The 24665-nt window shown below is 52.0% G+C and overlaps 1 protein-coding gene across 1 annotated transcript in view; it reads left to right on the top strand.

The window, feature by feature from the left end:
* Positions 1–5325: 5325 nt before the first annotated feature.
* ALPK3 (alpha kinase 3) overlaps positions 5326–24665 on the top strand; it is a 53728-nt gene continuing 34388 nt past the window's right edge. The window contains exons 1-3 of the mRNA XM_032392016.1: positions 5326–5468; positions 10573–10611; positions 13995–14116. Of these exons, the coding sequence (XP_032247907.1) occupies positions 5326–5468; positions 10573–10611; positions 13995–14116 (304 nt within the window). The remainder of the gene's footprint in view (positions 5469–10572; positions 10612–13994; positions 14117–24665) is intronic.

Genomic DNA, 24665 nt, shown 5'->3' with positions numbered 1-24665 from the left:
CAGGAGGGGTGGACATGTGTTTGATTCACTTACCCTGCTACATGACTTGCCCTGAGATGGGCCACAGGCCCCGGGGGGCATGGAAGACTGGAGTGGAAGCTGATGTTGCTTCGTAAGGAAGGTCTCACTGACCTCTGACCTCAATTCCTATGCCATCGCTTGTGGAAAAGGCCACCTCAGTGTGAGTCTACATGGGTGCCAAGAAGAAAAATATGATCTTGAAAGATCTTGATTCTATTGACCAGAATGGTGTTGATGGTAGCTGTGCTGTGCCCAGAAGAGCTCACAAGTGCAAGGTGACGTTCTCGGCCCAGCAGCTTAAGGTGGGCCCTGGCAAAGTGGACATGTTCTCGGGAGCATCCAGCATGGTGTAGGGCTCTCCAGGCCGTTTCACCCAAGGACGTACTGCAGGAACCTGATAATTCGTCAAGAAAAGAGGTGTTCCCTGATCAGTATTATCACACCTTTCCAGGGCTATTCTATCAAAAAGACTGCCACTCTAGACTTCCTCTGTGTGGCCTCAGAGGGCACAACAGAATTAGACTCATCAAAAGGAAAATCCTCCTGAACATGAAGTGGGCTGCCTGGAGGAGGAGTATTCCCAACGAGAGGTGGAGGGGGTACTACGCGATGACCAAGTCCGCTTCCTGCCAACCCGGAGTGGTTCCTGCGCCCCCCACCCCGTTTCCTCCCTTCCACATGTTCTTCCACTCGGACCTCTCCCTGCTCCAGGCCAGGGAGCCAGCTCTGACCCCCAGGAGCTCCACTGTTACACTCAGGGACTGGCCTCTGGCCCCTCTTGCTGGGCGGGCCTGGCTCTGACCTCCGCTTCAGCTCTGGTCATTGGGCTGCTTCTGTCTTGTTCAGGATGCCAAAGTTTGCCCTTTATAACCTAATTCTGGTAACTCATTACTGCTTGATATTGTGCCTGGTTTCCTCTGAACGCTTTTGAGCAACAGAGGTAGTGAGGGAAGGGAAAGAAGGGGTAAATATGTCAGGGAAAAGCAAACAATCATCCTCTGAGGTTGTGAGGAAGGAGGCTGGGCGGGGGAGGGCAGGGAGAGCTGACAGCAGATGTTCGAGAACCTTCTAAACAACAATGTCCATTTTGAAGCAGAGGTTAGTAGGACTCAGAGATGCTAGCTAGCCTGTCCTCCTTCAAAGTTGAAGTTCTTATCCAATGGTCTCACGTTTCCCTGTATTTTGAAGGAATAGTTGACCGCTGCAAGTCAGGAGGGCAAAGGGGAGGCTGGAATCTTGTTTGGAGCTGTTGCTATAGGGAAAGGAAAAGGTCAGCCTGGGGAATTGGGAAAGGATTGCCAAGCTGCCTGAGACCAGACTCAGGTTAGAAACCAGAGCTGGCCAGCCTTGGAGCAAGAAGCCACAGCCAGATTCCAGGTTAGGAACGGGCAAGGCAAATTTAGTAGAAGGTCAGGGGCCAAGGGAGAGGAGACCTCTGAGGAGAGTACAGTTGTCAGAGTCATTGTCCTCCCCACACTGTGCCTGTGTCCAGACGGGGCTGGGGGGAGGTGGATAAAGGAGCCCAGGAGAAACTCACGGGAGAGCATGTTAGGGGTGTGGAGTTCCCTTAAAGCGGAGGGCAGGCTTAGTAGGGGGCATTTTAGAGGTGGAGAAACTCCTCTGATGAGGTTCAAGTGATGGGCATTTGGTTGGGTTGCTAAAGGGAAGTGGGGGTGAAGGTCTTCGAGAGGGTGAGGTCACTGGACCTGCTGCCAGTGTGTTGACTGAGTTATTAGAAAGGCAGGGATGATGGCAGGGGGCCAGAGCCTGGTCCCACCCCTCATCCCACCCCTGCCCCTCATCCCACCCCTGCCCCTCCATACATACACCATAGCGCTCACTGTGCAGTGGCCTGAACTCGGTAAGTTCCGGGGGAGGATGGTGAGGCACACGGAATGGTGTCGTGGCAGCTAGTAAATGTTGGGTAATGTACGCTTCAAAGGAGAGCAGAAGGGGAAGAGATGGAACTCAGTCGGAATACAAGGCGTGTTCGCACTTATCTAGACCTCAACGAGAGGGGCTTAGGTGGTGGGGCCAGAGTGTCCGGGGAGCCCCAGCCACCCCAGGGCAGGGACCAGCTTCCCCCGCTGAGCTATGTGTGTTAATGGACAGTAGCCCAAGACTTTCCTACCACAAGCGCCCAGTTACTCCAGGGCCCTGGGAAGTTCAAAACAACCGGGAGAGGGGGTCCTGGCATCACTAACAAATGCCTACTGATGATGCTTCATCAGTACACGTAACTAATAGCAAACCTTGGATTATGGTTATTTCCAAATGCAGAACCACAGCATGAGCTTCTCTGTGCCCTTTCAGCACCATGCACGAACTTCTATCCGAGGTTCTATCTTTCAGGCTGGAGAGGTACAAACTCTCACATTCATTTCTGTACCCTCAGCACCTGGCATAATGCCTGGCATGGAGTTGTTAGCAATTACTTAATAAATACTTGCTGAAGGAACAGCCATGACCTACAGGATCATAAAGGGAATGCCTCATTCCTCTTTCCAAAGGAGAAAGCTAAAACTCAGGGATGGGGAGCAATTTGCCCAAGGTGACACTCAGTGGGAGAGGAGATTTAGAACCCAAGTCTCTGGACTCCCAGCCTAGGACTTGACACCACTCCACAGGTCCTCTCTCTCCTGCTAGACTGTAAGCTTAGAGAGGAAAGAGACTGTGCCTTTCTGACCTCTCCATCCCTAAGTGCCTTGGCACTCCTTACTCAGCTCTGCCCCTATCCTCATAAACGTCTGCTTATTTAGCTGGCACAGGACAAGAAGCTGGGAGGATAGTTCGTACACTAGATGACAGGAGCAGAACTCATAAAGGTTTAGACAAGAAGGAAAGGGAGTAGGAGATTAAGAAGATGTGCTTTAACTAAAAAATGGTACAAGTTTGCACTAAAGATAAAAAAGACTTTACAAGCAGGAGTAGGAAAGACTTAGACGAATGGTAGTTCGTGCTGAACACACACAGGCTCAGGATTAATGAAATAATTTGGCTGTGACAATGCTGTTCCTAGTGAGTGGGGCCCAAACTCAGAGAGGTGCTAATTCAGTTGTAGCCTGCCATGGAGTGACCTCTGTGTGGGTCACATTTTGAAAAGGAAATTGATCAATTAGAGGGTCCCTTGGGTGACTGACTAGTGGTACCATATCCATGGTCATGTGAGAGGCGGCCTCAAAGGGAAGTCTAGCTTCCTTGTGGACCAGACAAAACCTTCTGGATCTGGCCCTAATTGCCTATTTCCCCATCTCCTTTACACTTGAACACCATGCCCACCAGGCGATTCTGTATCTCCTTATCTTTGCCCACACTGTTCCCTCCATCTGGAATATTCTGTCGTCCTGTCCCCCCCACCCCAACAGTCCATTTGGTGAGCACCTATGAAATTTTCAAAATCCTTCTCAAATTTACTGCCTTGTAAACCATCCTAACCCAAACCCCGGGCAATCCACTCTTTTCTCTGTACTTTTGTGCTCCCCTATACATAGTTTTATATTATACATTTCATCTTCATTGTATTTTGTTTATATGCCTGTTTCTCCCACTGGACAAAAGTTTCTTGAAAGCACAGATCCTGTGACTCCCACCTGTAGCACATTGCCCTAGCATGATCCATGGGTGTTCATACAACTTAAACAAATGAACCAAAACTTGAAGCATGCTTTCAGATATTTGGAGGACTGTCCTGTAGATGACTGAAGAGATTTCAATACATGTACCTCCAGAGAGCCAACAACAAGGATAAATGGGGGCATGTGGTCAGGAGATGGATTTGGGCTCACTGGGAGAAACTGCCTTCGTATTGGTCAAGACTCACATTCTATCAACAGAAGCCTAATTCGAAGCAGCTTGAGCAAAGAGAACTTTTTTGGTACACAGATTCAACAAACTGGTCGGACTGCCAACCTACAAAAATGTCGGGGACAAAGCTGGGTCTCAGGAACACCTACAGCGATGTACCTGGAAGCCATCAGGACTCTGAGCCCCTTGCTTTTGCTTCTCTCTCTGTCAGCTTCCTTCTTCCTCACTGCAGACTGGCCTCTTCCGCCAGGTAGGAAGCATGGCTGCTGAAAGCTGAGACCTCACAGCTCACTGCTTTCCAGTGCTGCTTTTCTCACCCAGTTCCAGTTAAAAAACATTTTGGTAAAGAACTCCCATCGGCACAGCTTGGGCGTGATGCTTACCTCTGTGGTCAGGGAGATGGGTACCACGAAGAGCCTGGCTTAAGTCAGCTGTCAGCCAACTGAGGCCAGGGATGGGGTCATGTAGGAATAAAGGCATTTGCCATTGGGACCACACCGCGAGAGTGGGGGAAGAACCATTTCCAAAACCAGTGGGAATGTACAGCGTGAAGCTTCTAGGACAGAGGGGTGGTACTCCTTTGCTCTAACTTCCTAAAGATCATAGCCACCCGGCTGCAGGCACTTTCTGGATGCTTCCAAGGATAAAGGAGAGAAAAAAAATGGATAAATATTGGTCACTCCCAGTATTTAGAACCAGGTTTAGTCCGTGCTTACAATCTTACTCTTAGAAATTGTTGCACGGTTGAATCGTTTTCTGCGCATTAGGACTCTGCCATTTCCCCCCGAGGTGCGGAGGAATGGAGGCTGGGTGGAGTAGGAGGTCCAATTATTCTAGAAGTGGTTTTTGAGCCCTTCATCTATGCTAGATAATGGAAGGGAACGCAAGACACCTCCAGAGGAGCTCCGTGGAGATGTGTGGGCTTGTCTGAGTCGTGGACCAGCCCCAGTCACCGGCAAGGCGAGGGTCAGCGGGGGCTGCCACCAGGAAGAAGGGGGCCGGTCCCCGGCTGCGGCGGCGCCCACCGTGCGGAGCCCAGGCTCCAAGCGGCCCGACGCCCCTGAACTTCGCCCGGCCTGCGCCCCCAGCTCCTCGGGCACTTCTGCACCTTCCGCGCGGCCCGCGCTTCCACAGTTGCGCTGGCCACCCCCCCACCCCCACGAGCGGGGGAAGGAAGGTTGCCAGGAAGCCGGGGTCCTGGGGCCTGGAATTTGGGGCACAGCGGGAGGCCTCCCGAGGCCCAGGCCCCGACGCCGGGCTGGCTCCGGGCGCTCCACGCGGCCCCGGGAATGGCCGAGCGCAGGGGGTCGGGCCCTCGCGCGAGGCCCTGCGCCCCCCGGCGCCTCGGAGGCCGCGCTCGTCGGCCGGGGCCGGGGGAGGGACAGCAGCAGGTGACGACGGCCGGGCCGCGGGGCTATAAATAGGGGCGCGCGTCAGCCGCGGGCGGGAGCGGCGGCCGGCAGGGCAGGGGCCGGGCGAGCGCGCGCGGCCGGCGGCGGGATGGGGTCGCGCAGGGCCCCCGGACGCGGCTGGGGCTCGGGCGGGCGGGCCGGGGCGGGGGGCGACGGCGAGGACGACGGGCCCGTGTGGATCCCCAGCCCGGCCAGCCGCAGCTACCTGCTCAGCGTGAGGCCGGAGACCAGGTGAGTGGCGCGTCCCCCCGGGGGGCCCCGGGGCCGGGGGTGGGGTGGGGGGGGGGGGGGTTGGGGGGTCGGCGGGCGGAGGCCGCGGCGACGCCCTCGAGGGCACCCTGGCTCCCTCCTGCCGAGGCCTGAGAGCTGAGGCCGTGGCCGGGCGCAGTGGCCCTCGGGCCCCTCAAGGCTCCTCCTGACCCCTCAGGGCCTGCGGGGCCTCGGGCCTCTGGCAACGCAAGGCTCGAGAGAGGAGAAGGGCCCAGCTCTGGGGGTGATTTCTCAGGGGCCCGAAGGCCTTCCTTTATCGGCCCTCGTCCCGTGGGCACCCTCACCCATACTCAGCTACTCCCTGGCCTCGGATTCCACAGTGAGCGATAAGGAAAGCCAGAGTGGCTGGAATTCCTCCCCCAGCTGGAAGGGAGGGGGAGAGCATTGACGGGGTAAGGGTAGGGGCAGAGTGGGAGCGGGGGAGTTGGGGAGGGGCGCTAGGGGGACCCCCCCAGTGGGGGCTCCTTAGCTCAGCGGGGCGGGGGTGGTGGGGTTCACCAGGAAGAAGTAAGGTTCTTATTTCTGTGCAAATAAGGTTCTTCCTCTGGGCCCAGGGCTGTGGTCTTCCCCAGGATCTTTGTGGGGGCTGGTGAGGGGCAGGGGTGGGATGAGGGGCTGATTGGCCCTGTCTGAAGAATCAGAGCTTGCGGTTCTGAGGGAGCCAAGTGCCCTGCCCAGTTTGGGGGAGTAGGATGCCAAGGGAGGGGCCCAACCGAGGAGCCCTGTACTCGTCTGCCAAGAATTAGAGGTGTGGTTGCTTTGTTTTAGGAGCTAGGCTCCCCACAGATACAAAGACACACAGATAGTCAACAGAGAGGCCCACAGGCGCTCAGAAGCCCCCAGACACCCAGGGACACGTGCATTGCCCCGGAGACGGACATTTCCTGCACCCTCTGGGCAGCTCAGTTTCCCTCCAACTCTGGAGCCTGTTTTCCAAAGGGAATTGTGATGGTTGGCTGTTGGGATAGTGGTTGTGTCCCGGCCCCAGAGCTTGGCTTGTCGTAGCTTATGTGGAAAGCAGCCACTCATCTGAGAAGCTGTCTGGGGACCTCTTGTCCTCCGTTCCTAAAACAGCACAGAAACAGGCATCAAGGACATTCAGGAAAAGTCCCAGGCACTTCCTCGTGAACTGGCTGAGTTCTGTTGACCTTGGAGTTGGAAAAGTTCAAATGTAACCGGAACCGGTTTCTGCATAAAACTCGTCAAATGGTGTCACATGTCTGGGGCAGGGCTGAGGGCTGGTGTTAGTGACTGAGTGAGACTGGACAAGGCCCCTGGCTTCCCAGGAAAGAAAGCCCCTTTCCCCGAACCATTGGCTCTATGGAAAAACTGGAATGAGCATTTATTCCCATCTGTGGTGAAGCTGACTGCCTCGTGGGAGCCTCACACTTGTCTCACACTTGTCACGGGGACTCGCCTGGGCTTTGCCTCCTGCATCTGGCCTTACCAGATCAATACCAAAGGTCAATACCAGCAGAACACACAGCAGAGAAGCAGCGATGGAGGGAGGGAAGCAGGGGTGGCTTGAAAACCAGGCAGAACAGGGAAGGCAGTGGATCTGGACTGGTAGAGAAAAAGCTGGAGAGTGGACAGCTACCTGGCTGAGCTGTTGTATGGTAGATGATTTTTAATTGCCCGCCTGATGAGCACCAAGCAGTGTCCCAGCCTGAGAACTGCAGGCAGGATGGAAGTGGCCGGTCCAAGTCCCCTTGTATCTAAATGCGAATGCTACTTTTCATTAGGCCTTTGGAGGAGGCAGGGCTGGGGCTCCAGTGGGAGAGAGGGCTCTGTTTTGCCCCTGTCGGCTGGCTACAGACCCCCACAGGTCCTCAGGGACAAGGAGGGCCGGATTTATCTCACCTCTGGAAAAGCCTCTGGCCAAAGAGGGAAGAATGTGACTGTGAATGGCTGTGATGGGGGTGGGTGGGGGGCGATTCCTAGTTCCCTAGCAAGGCCTGACTCTTGTGTTAGAGCGGGCAACCATGCAGTCTTCTGTCCCTCACAATAGCTTGACTGCCTGTGGGGATGGGAAGAGGGCCCAAGAGATGAAGGAGAAAGAGGGTCCCTTGAGGACTTTGCCAGCTATCCTGGGCTGCAGCCCAGATGAACCCTGACTATCCCAGAGTCCTGACTGAGAGGCAGGTTCTTTTCCACTCACTCTTGGCTCCAACATTTTTCTGGGTCTACCTCTATGCATGGAGCTCACGAGGCGTCGTTGTCGGCTGCCTCTGGGAGCTGATGGACAGCTGGGCTGGGGGCTGGGCCACCAGAAGCGTTGGCCCAGGGCTAGAACCTGGCTCCCTGTGCCTGTCTCCCCTCGCCTAACCCCACGGCCCTGAGGTGGTTTCCAGACTGTAGTCAGCTTAAGGATATTTCCAGTGCCCACTGGGGTCAGAGGTCCAGCATGCAGATAGTCCCAGCAAACTGTTGGTCCAGCCTCCTAGGACATCCACCCTCTAGGACCTCATTCCTATAGGAAGGTGGGGCGTGGGGACTAGAGTGGGGTAAGGACCTACGGTCAGGTGGACAGACACTCAGAAGTTTCAGAAGTCCCTGCCCCCTCATTTCTTGGGGAGCCTGGCCCACGTGGGGTCAGAGGAGCCACAGGACCTAGGATGTTTACTGCAGACAGCTTTGGAAGACCTCTTCTGTTCTGCTTGGGTCAGGCAGGCTGTCTCAGGCTTTCAGGGAAACTGATCATCAGGCTGTTCTGTCCCAGAATATATGAAAGCCAGGAAGAATGGGAGACCCTGGCTTCCACAGCCAGTCCTGGCTCTCTCCAGGCTCACTTTCCTGCTTTACCAAGGGAGCTTTCCTTCCTGGGCCCTGAGTTCCCATTCTGTACAATGAAGGTGGCATTAAGAACCGTTGTAGGCCTTTCTGCACCCACGTTGGATGCCTTCGGATTCCGAGCCCCTTGCAGGCAGAGGAGGGAGACGCTCCTGCCTGGGCAAGGCCCTGAGCCTAGCTTTGGCCCGGACAGCAGGGCACAAGTACAGCTCCCCCCTCCGAAGACAAGGTCGCCTTCGTGGCGCAGGGCTCCTCCCGAGCCGGCTAACAGCGGAAGGGTGAGGCCTGGAGGAAGCAAGACAGGGGACAGAGCCGCATAGACGGCTCTAGAGGGAGCCAGGGTGGGGTCACTGTCCCCGCTCAGGGTCTCCTCTGCTTGCAGGTGGCACCTGTCATTTTCCTCTTGGAATGAGAGAGCTGATTCTCTCTCTCTCCTTCCCAGGGAAGAAATCCAGACCCAACAGAGGAGAGATCTCTCAATTACGAGGAGAAAGGCAAAGGAAGTTCATGGTCAGGAAAGGATGGAGTTGGCCAGTGTCTTGGAACCATGGGAGGTTCTGCCCACGCAGCCTCCAGAGGATTTTTAAAGCTCTGAGCAAGGCAGCTGCATCCTTGCCCTTCCCACCTTCCCTGGAGCAGCGGCTCCCTCTGGGGGGCAGCACCCTTCCTGTTTGAAAGATGCTCTTGCATACCTTCTCTCTTCCTTCTTTCTCTCTCTCTCTCTCCCTTCCATAAAACAGCTGTTGGATGCCTGCTGTCTGCTGAGCACTGTGCTGGGAGTAGGAAAGCTACCAAGAAAGCTAGGTCTGAAGGCAGGGCGGACAGGGGTTAGTTGAGCAGAAGGAAGGAGGGAGGGCTTTCCAAACGGGGAGGCCAGAAGTATGGGCTTAGAGGCCATGTCCGTGGCAGTTAGGGACAGGTCTGGTTCCAGTGGAACGTGGGTGTTGGGAAGAAGAGAACCATGGTTGTAGTGGGGGTGTGAGCTGAGCCGGGAGGACCTTCAGTGCCCAATTAAGGAGTTGAGACTCAACGGGAGGACTGTCACATTTTTTTCAGGGAAGTGGTGTGATATGGGGTGTGAAGGAGAAGGGGGCTGAGGTGGTCATCAGAAATGGAGCCATGGGGGTCTAGATCAGGCCACAACCGCAGGAGTAGCGAGAAAGGGAGAAAGAAGAGCCAAGAATTGTTGACCGGCGGGACTTAGGAGCTGGAGGAGAGGGAGGAATCCAAAGTGGCAGATTTACAGTTTGGAGTTTGGGAGGACGCTGGAGGTGGCCCCAAGCCCAGGAGCCCTGGAGTGGAAGCCGTGTTTTGGGGCAGAGGAGGAATTTGGGGTTTTGGTTATAAAGAGACAGGCTCTCAATGGAGCTTGCTTGTGGTTGGAGATGCAGACTCAAGTGTCATAGGGCAGGCTGGGCTGCTGGTCACAAAGGGAGAGCTCGCCTGGCAGGGACAGCCGAAGGGGGCCAGGGTGGAGGGGGTGGCCCCAAGATCTCCCAAAGGGCTGTGCCACAGTGGTCCTAGGCTCCCCTGGAGCTGTTCGTGTTAGGAAAGGTGGAGGGAGAGGAAAGTGGGGTGGTGTCCCTGTGTGGGTCCTCCGCCCCCAGTGGCCAGTGTCCACTTTGAGCTGCCCCGGGGTAGGAGGGGCGATCAGGGCCTGTAGGCATAATGGGCCTTGTGCTAGTCTCACCGAGCTGGGTGCCTCCTGGCTCCTGCTGAATTAACTGCTTTGTTTTTCTCCTCTTCTTTTCTCTTCCAGCTGGTTTGCCTTGTGTGGCCCCTTTAACCGTACTTTAACCTATTAATGGGTGTTCTCCAAGCCACCTGTCTCCTTCCCAGGGTGTTAGCAGATTTCTAAGAATGGGGGCCCTTCTCCCCCAAAAGGCCGAGGGTTGAAGCAGGAGCTGCTCCCCAGGCTGGTGCGCTGCGGGGTTGGGAAGCGTGCCAGGCAGCCATGAGCCCCTCTCTGGGGGCCAGTGACCCAAGTGCCTGGGACGCATTTTTCTCAAAGCGCAGCCCCAAGGGGCCTCCTTCCTGCCTAACCATCCCCCTGGACTCCTCTGCATTTAATGAGCTCTCAGATTCAGATACCCTGGTGTCTGGTGGTGAGGCCTCTTGCTAGCCCGAGCAGGCCAACTAAGACAGCTGGTCCCTTTTAATAGAAAGGCCTCCAGGCCCCAGATGGTGGCCAATTAATACTCTGCAGAATGTGGTTGGTTTCGCCTTCTTTCCTTGCTTTTTTGGCCTAATGATTCCATTTGCTGTTTTCGCTTAGCTTATCAAGCAACCGGTTGTCTCACCCCAGCTCTGGAAGGTAAACGCACATTGCATTACATTTCTCTGACTGCTTTTTTTTCCTTGGGTCTGGGCATTGAAGGGCCTCGGGGTGACAGTCTGTGCACTGACGGGGCTGCATGGGGTGAGGGGAGGGCTGGAGGGTGGTGGCGGGCGGGGGGTGTGAGAGGGCATTCTTGTGAGCACGGGTCTTACAGGGGCTAGAGCTGATGCTTGCATGGACCACTGAAAGGCTTCTGGGGACCCAGAAATAGGCAAGGCTTCCCTAGGTGCGCGCTGCTGTGTCTCTGTGCCCCCAGGAGAGGTACCACGGGGCCCGGACAGCGAACCACCAGGCATGGGCCCCGCTTCCCAGTCTGAGGTCTCCACGGTGTTTGTAATCCCATGTCTAGGTTGGACCCCTTACTGTCGGTCTTCTGACCAGGGTTCCTGCCTTAAACGGCTTCCCCCTGAGTCCCTTAAGTTCTTCTACCACCTCCTTCTCTAATCCCCCTCTCCTTTGGCTCTCTCCACCCCCGCAGGACTGTGCACTCTTTGAGGTCAGGGAGCACCGTGTTAGTGTTTTCCTGCATTCGCTTGTTCTCTGCACCTGCTTCAGAGGCAGGGCAGGACCGGAGCAGGCCCAGTGGGGGTTCACCCGTGGAATGCCTGTCCTCTCTCCTCCCGAGCTGGGGACAGCTTTTTCCTGTTGGCTGAGCTGACTTTTATAATCAAAGTGGGAACATTTCCTGGCTCTCTCCCACCACTTGGGCCTCCCACCACTTGGACCTCCCACCATCTGGTAGATTTGGGGAGAGTTGCCTACAGTTTCTGTACACAGAGAAAGATTCCTGAGTAGCCAACTGGTGTCCCAATAGGTAATAATGTCTACAGACACGATTAGGACCTACCATGTACTTTCCCTTGATATAGGAGAGCATTGAGGAACTTTGTTCTGGGTTAGTTCAGGGTCTGGACGGATGGGAGAGAGGACATCACAGACAATTCAAAGTGGAGTGCTAAGTGCTAAAAGAGAAAGGTCCTTGGAGGTTTATTTAAAGCAAGGTAAAGAACCAAACCTAAGGGCAGAGTCCGGTTCCTCTGAACACCATGAAAGCCAGTGATTCTGGTGTTCCTTAGAAACACACGATTAGGTTGTGATCTCCTTATGAAGTCACAGAGTTGAAAAGACTTGGAGGTGTCAGGGTGGGACCAGACCGTTTCCAGATGTGTGGACTTCTGGCTTTCTAGGACCCTGGAAGCAGCTCATTCACAGTCCGTCAGAGCGGTCTGGAGTTGGGGACAGAAAGCGGGTGACATTCGGTGGACAGCATATGCAGAGACTCTCCCTGTCTCCCCTCATGCAACCCACACCCACCTCCCAGAGGGCTTTCGGCTAGTCATGCCATGATTTTCCCATGTAAACATTTTCTGTAATGCAGCTTAGAACCTAGTGTGGTAAGTTTGAGAAGATGAGTGTTCTTTCCTGTTCAAAATCAGTAAGGACACAAAATGACTACCTGTTGTTGAATATCTCGTATGAGCACCGCCTCTGCAATTTCCTGGAAGCCGAGTTTCCCTCTTTTCTCTCGGGCACCCATTTCCAGTAGCTTATCTCCTTAGACTCGTCCAAGCAGCCTAAGCTGAATACTGGATCCAGGCTCATGTTCATGAGTAAGATAGGATTCAGGTTATGGAGGGAGGACAGAACGAGGGCTGTTTTGAATTAGCTGCAACATCATGGAAGTCCAAATCCTTTTGGCACAACAGTTTCCTTTGGCAACTGTTGGTGGGGATTTGGTATGCCCCAAAGTCAGAAATTTGCTCTTAGTGTGAGAGCAGCAAGAAACATTTTCAGATGTTATGTTCCTGAGTGTCAGGGAATTGAAGGACCCTCTCTTTCCGAGCAGGTTAGAGGAAAAGGAAGAGTTGTACTCGAGAGAGGAGTTCTAGATGAGAGCATCACAGGGAGTGTTCTAGAAGCCTGACTGTAGACCCAGTTCAAGCATTCAGCTGTGTGGGAGGTTAGGGTCCCCCTTTCTGGGTAGTCTTTGCCGGGGAGGGCTCCTGTCAATTCCCCGAAGGCCCAGGCATCTGCATTCCTGTGGAGACACCACGCCTGGAGCCCTGTGGGTCCAGAAGTCTTACCTGCTTCCAGACGCTCTTCCTGGGATAGAATCTGTCTCCTCAAACTCAAGTCCAGAATGACATGCACAGAAACAATGAGTTGAGTGTGGAAGCTCTCCCCACAAAGCACAGGGTTGTAGCCCCTCGTTGCTGTGCTCGAACAGACCCCCCCCCCCCGGTGGAGAGGTCTCGAGCCGGCACGCATTGCCTGGGTGGCAGCCCCTCCTCTGAGGCACAGAGAAAGGCAGACCCTCCCGCTTCTGTTCACTTCTCCCCTCATGGTCCTCACTGCTGCTCACAATGGGCTGTGTGAGTGGGGAGGGCCGGGCACGGCTTGTGCACCAGACAACTTGGCTGTGTTGTTACGCTTCATGCCTAGGGACGCATTGTGTCTCTGCGGGCCCGTGAGAGGGTTTGGCATGGTGGTTTGCTTCCTGTGCCCAGGAAGGAGAGGACTGGACATGCTAAGCAGTGTTGGTGAGTCCACGCTGGACTCTGAGCCTGCAAATGCCCTTGAATTCGGAGAGGCCGACTGTCACAGTGGAACTAAAAGTCCTGGCTTTTGCAGGGACGGATCTGGTTCTGGTTTGGCAGTCGTGCTGGTTGGTCTTGGAGCTGGCAGCCATGTATTCACTTGCGCATGTGGTATCCAGGGATGATCCAGGAGCAGACTCTCTTTTCTGATGCCCCGAGGAATTAGAGTCTAACTTTGGATCCAGATCCCTGGCATTGGCTGGCTTATTCTTTGTCTACTATGGTCTATGCTCATAAATTTGGGGGCATTTCTTTTGAGCCCAAACATTAGGGGAGACCCCTGAACTGCGTCTCCTTGAGGGTTAACTGGCTTTTCCCTCTTTGGCATGAATGGCAGCTCTGCTGTTCTGGGGTCTCCATCTCTGAGGCTGGACCTATCCATATGTGTGCCACCCCATGCACGGGCTTTCCGGGAGATAAATGGTAGAGGGTAAAGCAAAGCCTCCAATAAGGATGGGAAGGGGACACCAGGGCTGATGGTTTGGCATGCTTAGGAGCCTGGCCCATGGTCAGAAGACTGCCTATTGGAATGGGTCTGGATCAGGTTCCCATTCAGCCCCTCGGTACCATCCCTGCCTCCAACCTGGCCAAGAGATCTGGCTCCCTTGAAGACTTGCTCAGGTACTGGAGCCATGGCCATGGGATGATGGATGGATATGGTGAGATTTAAGTTGCTTTGGACAACACCAGTCCAAATTGGGCAATATCAGATATCTTGGCAAGGGGGGAAGGCCACTCTGAAAAGTTCTTTGCCTCTCCTAGGAGCACCTTCTGCTCCATCATTGCTCAGCTAACAGAGGAGACCCAGCCGCTATTCGAGACCACGCTCAAGTCCCGGGCTGTGTCCGAGGACAGTGATGCCAAGTTCACCTGCATCGTCACAGGTAATGAAGCCCTCTGTACCGTTCACACCAGGGTCACTGCACACAGGAGGGTCCCAGGGGGCTGTGGGGACAGGCATGGAAGGGGTTGGCTGTGTGCATCCAACTGTGCAAGTTCACATTTGTTTCCTTAGCTTTCTCTCCAGTTTAATCTCCCTGTGTGGGCTGGGGTCCCTTTCTCCTCCCATTCTGGAGCCACATATACACCCCGCTCTTCTTCAAAATCTATTTTCAGGTTCTTAACTCTCGGGCAAACATAGTCGACCAATGAATCTTAGTTGCAAGGAAAGAAGCTCTCCAGTTGAAAAAGGTTTTTGAGGCCGTCTCCCCAAATATCCCCATTTTAGAGTTGAGTAGGTTGACGCTTGGGGGTGTCAAGCCTGAGAGACAGTGATGTCGAGTGATTCTGACTGCAGACCCTGGAGCCAGACTGCCTGGCTGGAATGCTGATCTGTCCCCTTTCCAGTTATGTGATACAGAAGAGGTTGCATAACCTTGCATGACTTCGCAGCACCTCCTCTGTAAAGTGGGGAGGATGATAGTATGAACCTCAGAGGATTATTGTGAGACCGAATGCGTCAAACCTGCAAAGCGTTTGGAATAGTGCCTGGCATAGAGTTAGTACCATGTAAGTGTTAGAAATGAAGACAACTATTATTCGCATTTCCCTGAGCTCCATGGTGGGATTTGGCAGAAGAGGAAGCAGAGTGATACTCCTTGGGAGGGGATGGTGTGGTGGGAGGACTGGAAAGCTGGCCCTGAGCATGGCCTCTCCTCCAGACCTCCTGTCGCACCAGCCTGACCTGCTAGTGGGCCCGCAGGTCTGCCCCTCCCAGCCGTGCAGCCATCAGACCAAGGGGCCCAGATCAAGCTTCCCTCCAAGAGTACCCTTTTTTCCCCCCCAGTAAATCAAGGGCATTGGTAGTTTCCAGCTGTGACATGCCCTGATTCTGGGGGACCTGTCTGCCCCAGCCATCTAAACAGCTTCTCTGGGACTGGGTTCCCCCAGGCAGTTCTCACCCTTACCCAGAACCCTCTGAGCTCCACGCTGAGAACCCCGCCTGTTCCAGGGGATGGCAGACACCTGCCTATATCCCTTACCTTTGTGTGGCATAACACATTTTGCAATATTTATCTGTTTCCGTTGTCATTGGATTCTTACAAAACCTGGTGAAGTAAGTGCTATTATTAGTCAAATTTTACGGAGAAGGAACCGGCAATAGGTTAGATGACTTGCCAAAGTCCACAAAGCTGGTGAAGAGGAGATATTACTTCTGCTCTCTGTAGCATCTGAGGCTTCTCCTTTATGCCTGCTTTGTAACTGTCGTACTAACAGTTTTCTGGAAGAACTTAGCTCTTTCACAAATCTGTGCTTACATATGCTATTTTCCCTACATAGAAAGTCCTTAATCACTTCTTTTTAAAGGAAATTAATTTTTATTTGATCAAATTAACACATATACATAATGTAAGTCTTCAAAGTACACTAATAGGCATGTATCAAAGTACAGCAGTTCACCTCTCCCACCAGTTTGTCTTCCCGGAAGCGACTGTTTTCACCTTTTAACTATTAGTGTATACATTTAGCTATTCAATGTATTTATTAGCTATCAGTGTCTACATTTAGCTATTAGTGTATACATTTAGCTGTTTAGTGTATACATTTCCACAATGCTGAGTAATTATGTGACTGTTCTGCCTTCAGCTCGGGTCACGATCCCAGGGTTCTGGGATTGAGCCTCACATCGGGCTCCCTGCTCAGCGGGGAGCCTGCTTCTCCCTCTCCCACTCCCCCTGCTTGTGTTCCTGCTCTCCCTATCTCTCTGTCAAATAAATAAATTTAAAAAATCTAAAAAAAAAATAATGTGACTGTTGCTAACTTTTGACACTTCGGGTTTTCATGCTAGCTGGTCTTCCTGTTACAGTGGTTAGGGAATTAGCTCTCTCTATCTTAATTTTCTCTGTTTCTCCTGACTTATCTTCTCAATATAGTTATGTCATAACTTTTGCTTAAATCAATATTTACTGTTTACCTTATTTCTAGGTAATATTATTCATAACTGAAGATTGTAGTATACTATGATTATACTTCTTTCTTCTGTTTTTACTCATTAGTATTTTTTTTAATTTTTCATTTAATTGGTTGTTTTTGTTGTTGTTGTTGTTGTTTTTGCTACCTATTGCTAAATTTTCTTATCCCATCCAATAGCCTCTTACTACAGTTTCCTACAAGGTCACTGTCATCAGTCCTCCTGTCAGCTGCTTTCCTTGGAGACATCTCTCTTGGACATCTCTGTTCTTCTGTCTCAACTGGTGGCCTTTTAGGCCAGATACACAGCTGTTATCCTGGGGTTTCCCTTGCCTTTCTCCTGGGTTTGATTCAGTTTCCTGGATCTCATATGGTCCTTTTTCTTGGTTTATTCTCTGGCTTTACTGAACTACATCTTTCAGTAGTGTCATGAAAAAGACATTCTACCAGAGATGGTATGACAATGGGGGCCTTGTGATGACAAGCTCTCCACCTGTCTCTCCTTTGAGCCTTTCAGCCCCAGTGTGATTTAGTTGCTTTCTGCATCTGACACATGGTTGGCATCTTGGGATCTCCCTTTACCATCATCCTATGCATTCCCTTTACCTCTCTCCTGTGATGGATTTCCTGGTTTTTACATTCCACATTTTTCTTTTTCTTGATTTACATTCTTATTTTGGTAGCTTCCTAGGCAAAGTACGTGGGAAGTAAATGTTAGACAACTTCTGTCTGAAAATGTTTTTTTGTTTATTTTTTATTTTACTCTTGATGGAGAGTTTGGCTGGGTATAGAATTCTAAGTTGAAAATAATTGTCCTTGAGAATTTTGAAGACATTGCTGCATTGTCTTCTTGCTCCCAATGTTAGTGTTCAGAGCAAGATGACGATTTGACTCCTCATTCTTTGCAGGAGACTGTTTGTTTGTTTTCTTTTTTCCCTCTCTCTCTCTCTGGAAGCTTGTAAGAATGTTCTGATATTTCATAATGATGTATCTTGATATGGGTGTCTTTTCATCGTGGGGTGTGCTTGGACTCTTTCAATCTGGTAACCGATGGCCTCTAGGTCTGAGAAATTTGAGATTATTTTGATGTTGGTTTGTTCCTCCTGTTTTCTCTCCTCCTTCTTTCTGGAACTCTTGTTATGTGGATATCTGCTCCCCTGGACTCATTCTCTTATTTTCTTTTCCTTTCTTCCCCTTTTATCTGTTTGTCTTTTTGCTCTACTTTCTGGGAGATTTCCTCTGGGTTTTTAATTTCTAAGAGCTCCTTAAAAAAATTTTTTTTTCAGGGGCACCTGGGTGGCTCAGTTGTTAAGCATCTGCCTTCAGCCCTGGTCATGATCCCAGGGTCCTGGGGTCAAGCCCCGCATCGGGCTCCCTGCTTGGTGGGAAGTCTGCTTCTCCCTCTCCCTCTGCCCCTGCTTGTGTTCCCTCTCTCCCTGTGTCTCTCTCTGTCAAATAAATAAATAAAATCTTAAAAAATATTTTTTTTTCCTGTGGCAATCTGTTCTGCATGAACGTAATATCTTCTCTTAGCTGTCTGAGACTAGTAATGATAGTTTTCTAAAAGTTTCCTTCTCCCTGCATAGCTTGAGCTCCTTCCAATTTGCTTTTTTTTTTTTTAATTTAATTGTTTTGGTCCTTAATTTTCTATGTATAGGCTTTTCTCAGACACCTAGGGATCTTTGGGTGTCAGATAATGGTCAAAAAGCTGGTTGTCAGTTCTGAGCAAGCAGGAGGGGCCTGAAAACTTGAGGCTTCCTTGTAGGGTGATCTGGCAACCACTGTTGGAACTGACAAAGCAAGTTTCTTTAATTCCTTCATCTTGGGCTAGCTAGAGTCCCTAGTGAATAGTGTTCCCATACCTTGCCTGGAGGGTAAAGATTTTCCAGGAGCTATGCAGATGACAGGGTTGGGTGGGCTTTCATCAGAGAGCATTTATTTTATGCATACAGTTACTATGTTTTTCTGTTTCCCATAGAGTAGTCATGCCCTCAGCTGTGCTGGCTTGCCCTTAGGGTAGTTTTACCTTTCCAGATAATCCTCAGGGTAGTTTTACCTTTCCAGATAATCATCCTCGCCTTTTGACCATGGAGGCGGGGGGCGGGAAGGAGCGTACCTAGTGGCACGGAGCGGGTGAGGGGATCCAGATATCTGATGGTTTTTCACGCAACTTATAACCCCTCCTCCTTCCCTTTCCCCCAAGTGTTTGCCAGAAATTATGCCTTTTGGGGGATTTTCCAGTGTTCAAAGGGTAGCTCTCAATTCCCCCACTGCTACCTTAGGGTTCAGCTGTCCTTGGTCTGCAGAGCCTGTTTCCACTGTCCATCTGCTTTCCGACTTTCAAACTGTTGTTCCTCCTACTGCTTGCCTCATCTGTTCTCCCCTTCCCTGTGGTTTTATATCTTTTAATTAAAAAATACTCTTTAGAGTACTCATAGTGGAGAGAGAGTGAAAACAGGTGATATGCTCATTCTGTCTTTTTACCTAGAAGACTACTCCTTTGCTGGAAAATTCCTTCTCATCTTTCAAAGTCCAGCCCAAATGTCTTATCCTCTAGGACATCATCTCCAGCTCTTCTACAGAAATCTCTTGTTTTATCTGTTTCTCCATTCCTCTGGGAAGACTGAGATCTGCGAGGATAGAGCACAACCCTGGCACATGGTGCCTTTCTGGAGCAAGCACAAAGAAGGCGCTCAGTACCTATTTGCCAAATGCCTATTCCTTTAAGCTGCAGCTGCTGCTGGGGCCGTGGGCTGCCTGAGAGGGGCAGGCATCAGAGAAGGGCTCCCTTCTCTCTCTCTTCCCTTCTACCCTTCGTAGCCATGGACTCTGAGTGATGTTGGAGAAGCCAGACAGGAGTCTGACTTACAGAATCTTGGGGCATTTTATTCAATACATCCAATGTCATTATGAAACTTTGCCCTGTTTTAAGCCCAACCCAAAGGAGCAAAACTTTACCCCTTCAGTTGGGATAACATCCATGTCTCATGATGACCAACCAGGGCCACGGTCTTCTTTCTGCTCAGGAACACCTGCCATGCTCGGGTCTACAGCACTCCCACTTGGGGCTGTAAGATTTCCAGGGCTCTAGTTATTGCTAACATCTCTACCTCAGTCCCCTGTCGTACCTAACTTCCTCTTCCCCCACTCTTTGCCCCCCACACATAAAAACACGTCAGGTCACCTGAGTTTTATATAGTAGATTAAGGAGGAGGTCTCTGTGATCACCACAATACACCGTCAATAAGCCATTTCCAATTAGCAAGGAGAGAATGTAGACTGTATGGGGAAGAAAGGGGCGGGGGAAGCGGGATGCAGAAAAATCAGAGAACAAAGGAAACAGGAGCTGGGTCTCCTGATCTGGAGAAGTAGATGGTAGATAGATCTATGGCTGAGACTGGCCTCCACGTGAGACTTGCGTAGTGATCCCAGCATGTGTCGGTGGAGATAAAATGACCACATTTGTCTGTCTTCCTCCCACTCTGCTGGTAGCGTTCCTTAAACTAGACTGTGATGAGTCAGCCCCATCAGGGCCCTGCCAGGAACACGTGATGCTTTCTGGTGGGGCAGAACCTAGACCACGTGAGGGAGAGGAGTCTGTGCCGGTTCTCCGGCTGGCTGAGCTCTGAGAGAAGTCCTTGGGGTCTTGGAGAAGGAATATACAATCCTGAGGCTCTCCCCTCTCGGAGGGGGTGAAGGGGGGGACAGCAGGCCTTGACTCAGCCATCTGGCTGCTGTGTCCCCCAGGGGCTCCTTTGGCCAGAATGCTACTGTCCTCGTTGAGGTTGCCCATCTTTGTCCAGTATGGCGGCCCCATTCCCCCACTCTCCTCAACTCTTTGTGGATTCTGTGTTGGGGGGTGTGTGTGTATGTGCATAGATGTTGGGGCAGGGGAGGAAGCCACCGCAAGCCGCTGGGCAGTGACAGAGCCTTGAGACAGAACCAAGTTCCTGAAAAACACCTTTCTCAGAGAAACAAGTCTACTATAATGAATGCTGGGAACAGAAATTTACTTATTGGTCCCAGAATCCTCACCAGAAAGAGCATCGGTAAAGGGAAAAGGAAGCCAGATGCTTTGTGACTCTGGCTAAGTCACTTCACTTCCCAGAGTCTTGTCTTCCTTTTGTGTGAAACACAGATTAAAACCCCTGACCTGCCTGTTTTATAGAAGAGAGGGATTTGAATTTGGTTCTTCTGCATGTCATCAGCTGGATGATTTGGGACAGAAGTCTTAATTTCATGGGCCTTGAATTCCTCTTCTTTGTTGTTTTATTTTTTTATTTTATTTATTTATTTATTTATTTATTTATTTATTTATTTTAAAGGTTTTATTTATTTTTTTGAGAGAGGGAATGAGAGAGAGAGAGCACATGAGAGGGGGGAGGGTCAGAGCGAAAGCAGACTCCCTGCTGAGCAGAGAGCCCGATGTGGGACTCGATCCCGGGACTCCAGGATCATGACCTGAGCCGAAGGCAGTCGCTCAACCAACTGAGCCACCCAGGCGCCCTTATTTTTTTATTTTTAAGATTTTATTTATTTATTTGACAGAAAGAGAGAGAGAGAGCACAAGCAGGGGGAGGGGCAGAGGGAGAGGGAGAAGCAGACTCCCCCCTGAGCAGGGAGCCCAACATGGGGCTCGATCCCAGGACCCTGGGATCATGACCTGAGCTGAAGGCAGATGCTTAACTGACTGAGCCACCCAGGTGCCCCGAATTCCTCTTCTTTAAATTGGGGGTTAATAACAGTACATTCCTGTAGGATTTTTGTGATGATTACATAATACAAGAAAAATGTTCAGCTCAGTACCTGGCACATAATGAGTCCTCAGTAAGTGTGAAGAATTGTTTTCACAGGATTGTGAGGAGGGCCAGATGAAACTGTGTTTGAAAGCTCTTTGAAAACTCTATATTGATACTCATCCCTATTGATCTCTTCCACCCAAGCTTCTCAAACTGGGGATGGTTGGGACAAGGCTGCAAGTCTCCGAGCTGGGTTCCAGACTCAGGCCTGCTGGCTGTGAAGCAGAGGTCTTGGGGGGAAAGAGGGAAAGCCACAGGCTGCAGGACCACGTGGGCTCTCCTGGCCAGAGCTGAGCGTGTGTGCCTGCCTGCTTGTGGGCACACACACGCGGGCAGGCATGTGTGTGCAGCTGGGAGGGAAGGACCTTTCCTGCTTTTGTGTGTTTTAGACACACTTCATATTATCCAGGGCACAAGGAGATGTTTTCTGTCCAAATAAAAGTGTTTCAAAAACCCCCTGTTGCCATGGAGCCCTAAGCTGTCAGGCTGACCGCCACATTGTGCAGAAGCACCAGAGGAAGGCATGGGGGCTGAGACCTCAGGCTTGGGGTGCTGGGATCCATTCAATATCTCCTTCCCTGCCCAAGCTTGACTGGACTCAGATGCCCTAGAGACTGAGGCCCTACTAGGCAGATCAGGGGGCCGGGAGGCTCTGAGCTGGGCCCTGGGAGGGATGAGATCATCGCACAGGATGGTGAGGACACCTGTGCTGGCCTTGGCCACACGTGGTGATGTAACCAGGGGCTTTAGCTCACAGTGGAAACATGGGGCTCGCTTTACAGTGAGGGCTGCCCAGAGTTTGTTCCTGGCCGACTCAGCTTCAGCCTCGCCTCCCTTGCTCCCTGCTTCTGGACGTGGTCCCCCGGCGTGCCCTTCGCTCTCCACCCCCACACGCTACTGTTACGGTTCCTATGTCAGGCGTGCCGTCCCCACCTGTCTCCTGCTTGTTTGTTCACTCGCTTACTCACTCCTTTACTCACTCATCCATCAGCGTTTTACTAAGTGACTGCTATGCGCCGGGCACCGTCTCAGGTGCTGAGGACAGAGCAGTAGAGATCACAGAACCCCTGCGCACATGGGGCGCGGGTCTAGGAGAAGAGACAGACGGGGACTTAGTGCACTGCAGCGGCCTGACTCGTGCCCTGAAGGGGAGGTGCAGGCACCAAACTTTACGGTTTCTGAAGTTCCACCCACCCTTCACGGCCAGTTCAAATGCCGCTCCCTCCATAAAGCCCTTGCTGATATCCTAGCCACAAGTGCTTGCTCCTTTCTTGGCACCCTGAGCACTTAGTGTATTCGTCTATAAATATTTCCTGAGCGTTGGTTCCAGACCAGGGACTATTCTAGGAACTAGGGACACAGCAGTGAATAACACAGATAAGTCACAAACTGATGTCCCACTGGGGGTTGGAGAGGATGCACGTCGTCTAACAAACTCCTCTGTGTATCACATGTCAGATGGCAAAGCGTTCTATACACCAAACACAGTGAGAGGAAGAGAGGCACGGGGAGGGAGGGTTCCGTTTAATACGGGGCGGGAGAGAAGGCCCCCCTGACGAGGTAACGTGAGGACAGAAAGTGAGGGAGTCGAGGTGGGTTGCTCACACGGTGTGTTAGAGGTGAGCCAGTCGGACCCTGTGGCTGGGGGGGCAGCGAGCAAGGCCAAGAGTGTTGGGAGATGAGGCAAAGGGGTGCGGGGCCCAGATCAGGAGGGCCTGCATGAAATGGGGGCTCCTGGGTGTTTGGAGCGGAGGAGTGCCACGACCTGACTTGACTTGAAAAGGCTCACTCTGGCTGCTATGTGGACAGTGGGCTGAATAGAAGCCAGATTGGGAGTAGTGAGGTCACCGGGGAGGTTATTATAGAAATTGAGGCATGAGATGATGGTGGGGACTGGTTGGTGGTGGGGAGTGGGAAGAAGAGATCAGGTTCTGGATATATTCTGAAGGGAGGGCCCACAGGATTGTCTGATGGAGTGGACATGAGAAAAGGAAAGGAATAAAGGAATACCTCCAGATTTGGGGCCCGAACCAACTTAGGAGGATAAAATTGCCATGGACCCGAGCTATGTGGGAACTGTCCTGGAGAGGGGCATGAGGAGCTGGGCCTGGGGCATGGTAAGTCCGAGACCTATTAGATCTCCAAGTGGAGGTGTCAAGACACACAGTCAGAATTAGGAACCAGGAGTCCAGGGGGGAGGTCTGGGCTGGACGTACAAATGTGGGAGTCGTGAGCATATAGATCTTTAACGGCCAGAGGGCAGCATTAGGGCCTCGGGTTATATGGATAGAAAGTGGCGAGCGGTTCTGGGGCCTGAGCCCTGGGGTGCCTCATACTCACAGGCCCCGGTGGTGAGGGGGACAGATGAAGGAAATTAGAAAAAGTGGCCCGCGATGCAGGAAGAGCACTTGAAGGAGTGAGGAGAAGGTCTCAGGAAGCGGGGTCAACGCCGACAGATTGAGTAGATGAGGCGTAAGAATTGCCAGTAGATTTGGCGACGTGCGAGTCATGAGTGACCTCCACGGGCACAGTTCCGGTGTTGTGTGTGCACAAAAGCCTGATGGGAGGGGAGGGAAGGAAGAGAGCGCAGACAGCAGCTGCAGAGAACTTTCTTGTAAAACTCATACATCAGGCTTGTGTGCCAAGGGGGAAGATATCACAGAGGGGAACAGTTTGCTGATGGGGGCAAGAGCAGGAAAAATTGTTGGAAAGACATCCTTGATGAGGCAAGAAGAGATGGGGTCCAGTGAGGACAGCTTTGGAGAGACGTGTGGGCCGCAGATCCAGAGACAGCAGGGAGGGTGGGGCAGGTGTCCCCTGACTTACCTTTTCTACTGTACGGTGGGTTCCCTGAGACCAGAGACCCTGCCGGCCAGGCTTCTACAGCTGTGTAACCCCCTCGCGGCGCTCAGCACACACTTAATATGTATGTTGGAGGGAATGTGAGCTAGGGGTCTTTGAATTTGGATCAACAGTGTCAGTCATTTGGAGTCGGCTTAAGGAATGAAGCAGGGTTCACTGGTAAGGCTGGTGGGACTGATAAGTAGGAGTTCCTCGGTGCCCAGGCAAGGAATAGAGCCAGTCTTTGGAAGGATGTTGGGACTGTCTATCTGTCTCCTATCTCCTATTCTGTCCTGAATATCAACTTCATTTTTGCATCTCACTGCAGGCTGGTCCACATGGAGAACAGGGCTGCACCCCTTTGAAATCATAGCGCCAGGCCCAAGGGTAGATTGTCTCTAGGTTCTGATTCCTGAAACCTAGGTCAAATAACTGGACTCGATTAGCTGATTGGGTGTCCATTACCAGACCCATCAGCCAGGTGAGGACAGAGGCAGGGACACGTGACTCTAACAGTTGGAAGCTCTCCTTGTGGGCAGGGCTGGAAGTCCCACAGCAGTGAATGATTGGGTAGGGAATTGTAGATGGAGGGATGATGGATGGATGGATGGATGGATGGATGGATAGATGGATAGATGGATGGATGGATAATGGATGGATGGATGTTTTAGCTGTGTCAGCAAATAATGCCAGCATCTCAGCAACCTGGGATAAAAGAAGGCTCTTGGTGTTGGGGTACTGGGGGGAGACCTCTGAGGATAGAGCTATTACCGCAGTTGAGAATGTAGATCAGGACAGCAAAAGAAGGAGGCTTGTTACTACCAGCCAAGGCTTTCTGGAAACTTCTTGCTTCCCCGCTAGGAAGTTTCTCCTCCATATATGC

Source organism: Phoca vitulina, unplaced genomic scaffold (genome assembly GCF_004348235.1).
Source record: "Phoca vitulina isolate PV1807 unplaced genomic scaffold, GSC_HSeal_1.0 scaffold65, whole genome shotgun sequence".
Classification (NCBI taxonomy): Eukaryota; Metazoa; Chordata; class Mammalia; order Carnivora; family Phocidae; genus Phoca; species Phoca vitulina.
The sequence above is the reverse complement of the archived record's forward strand: the minus strand, read 5'-3'. Positions and strand labels throughout refer to the sequence as shown.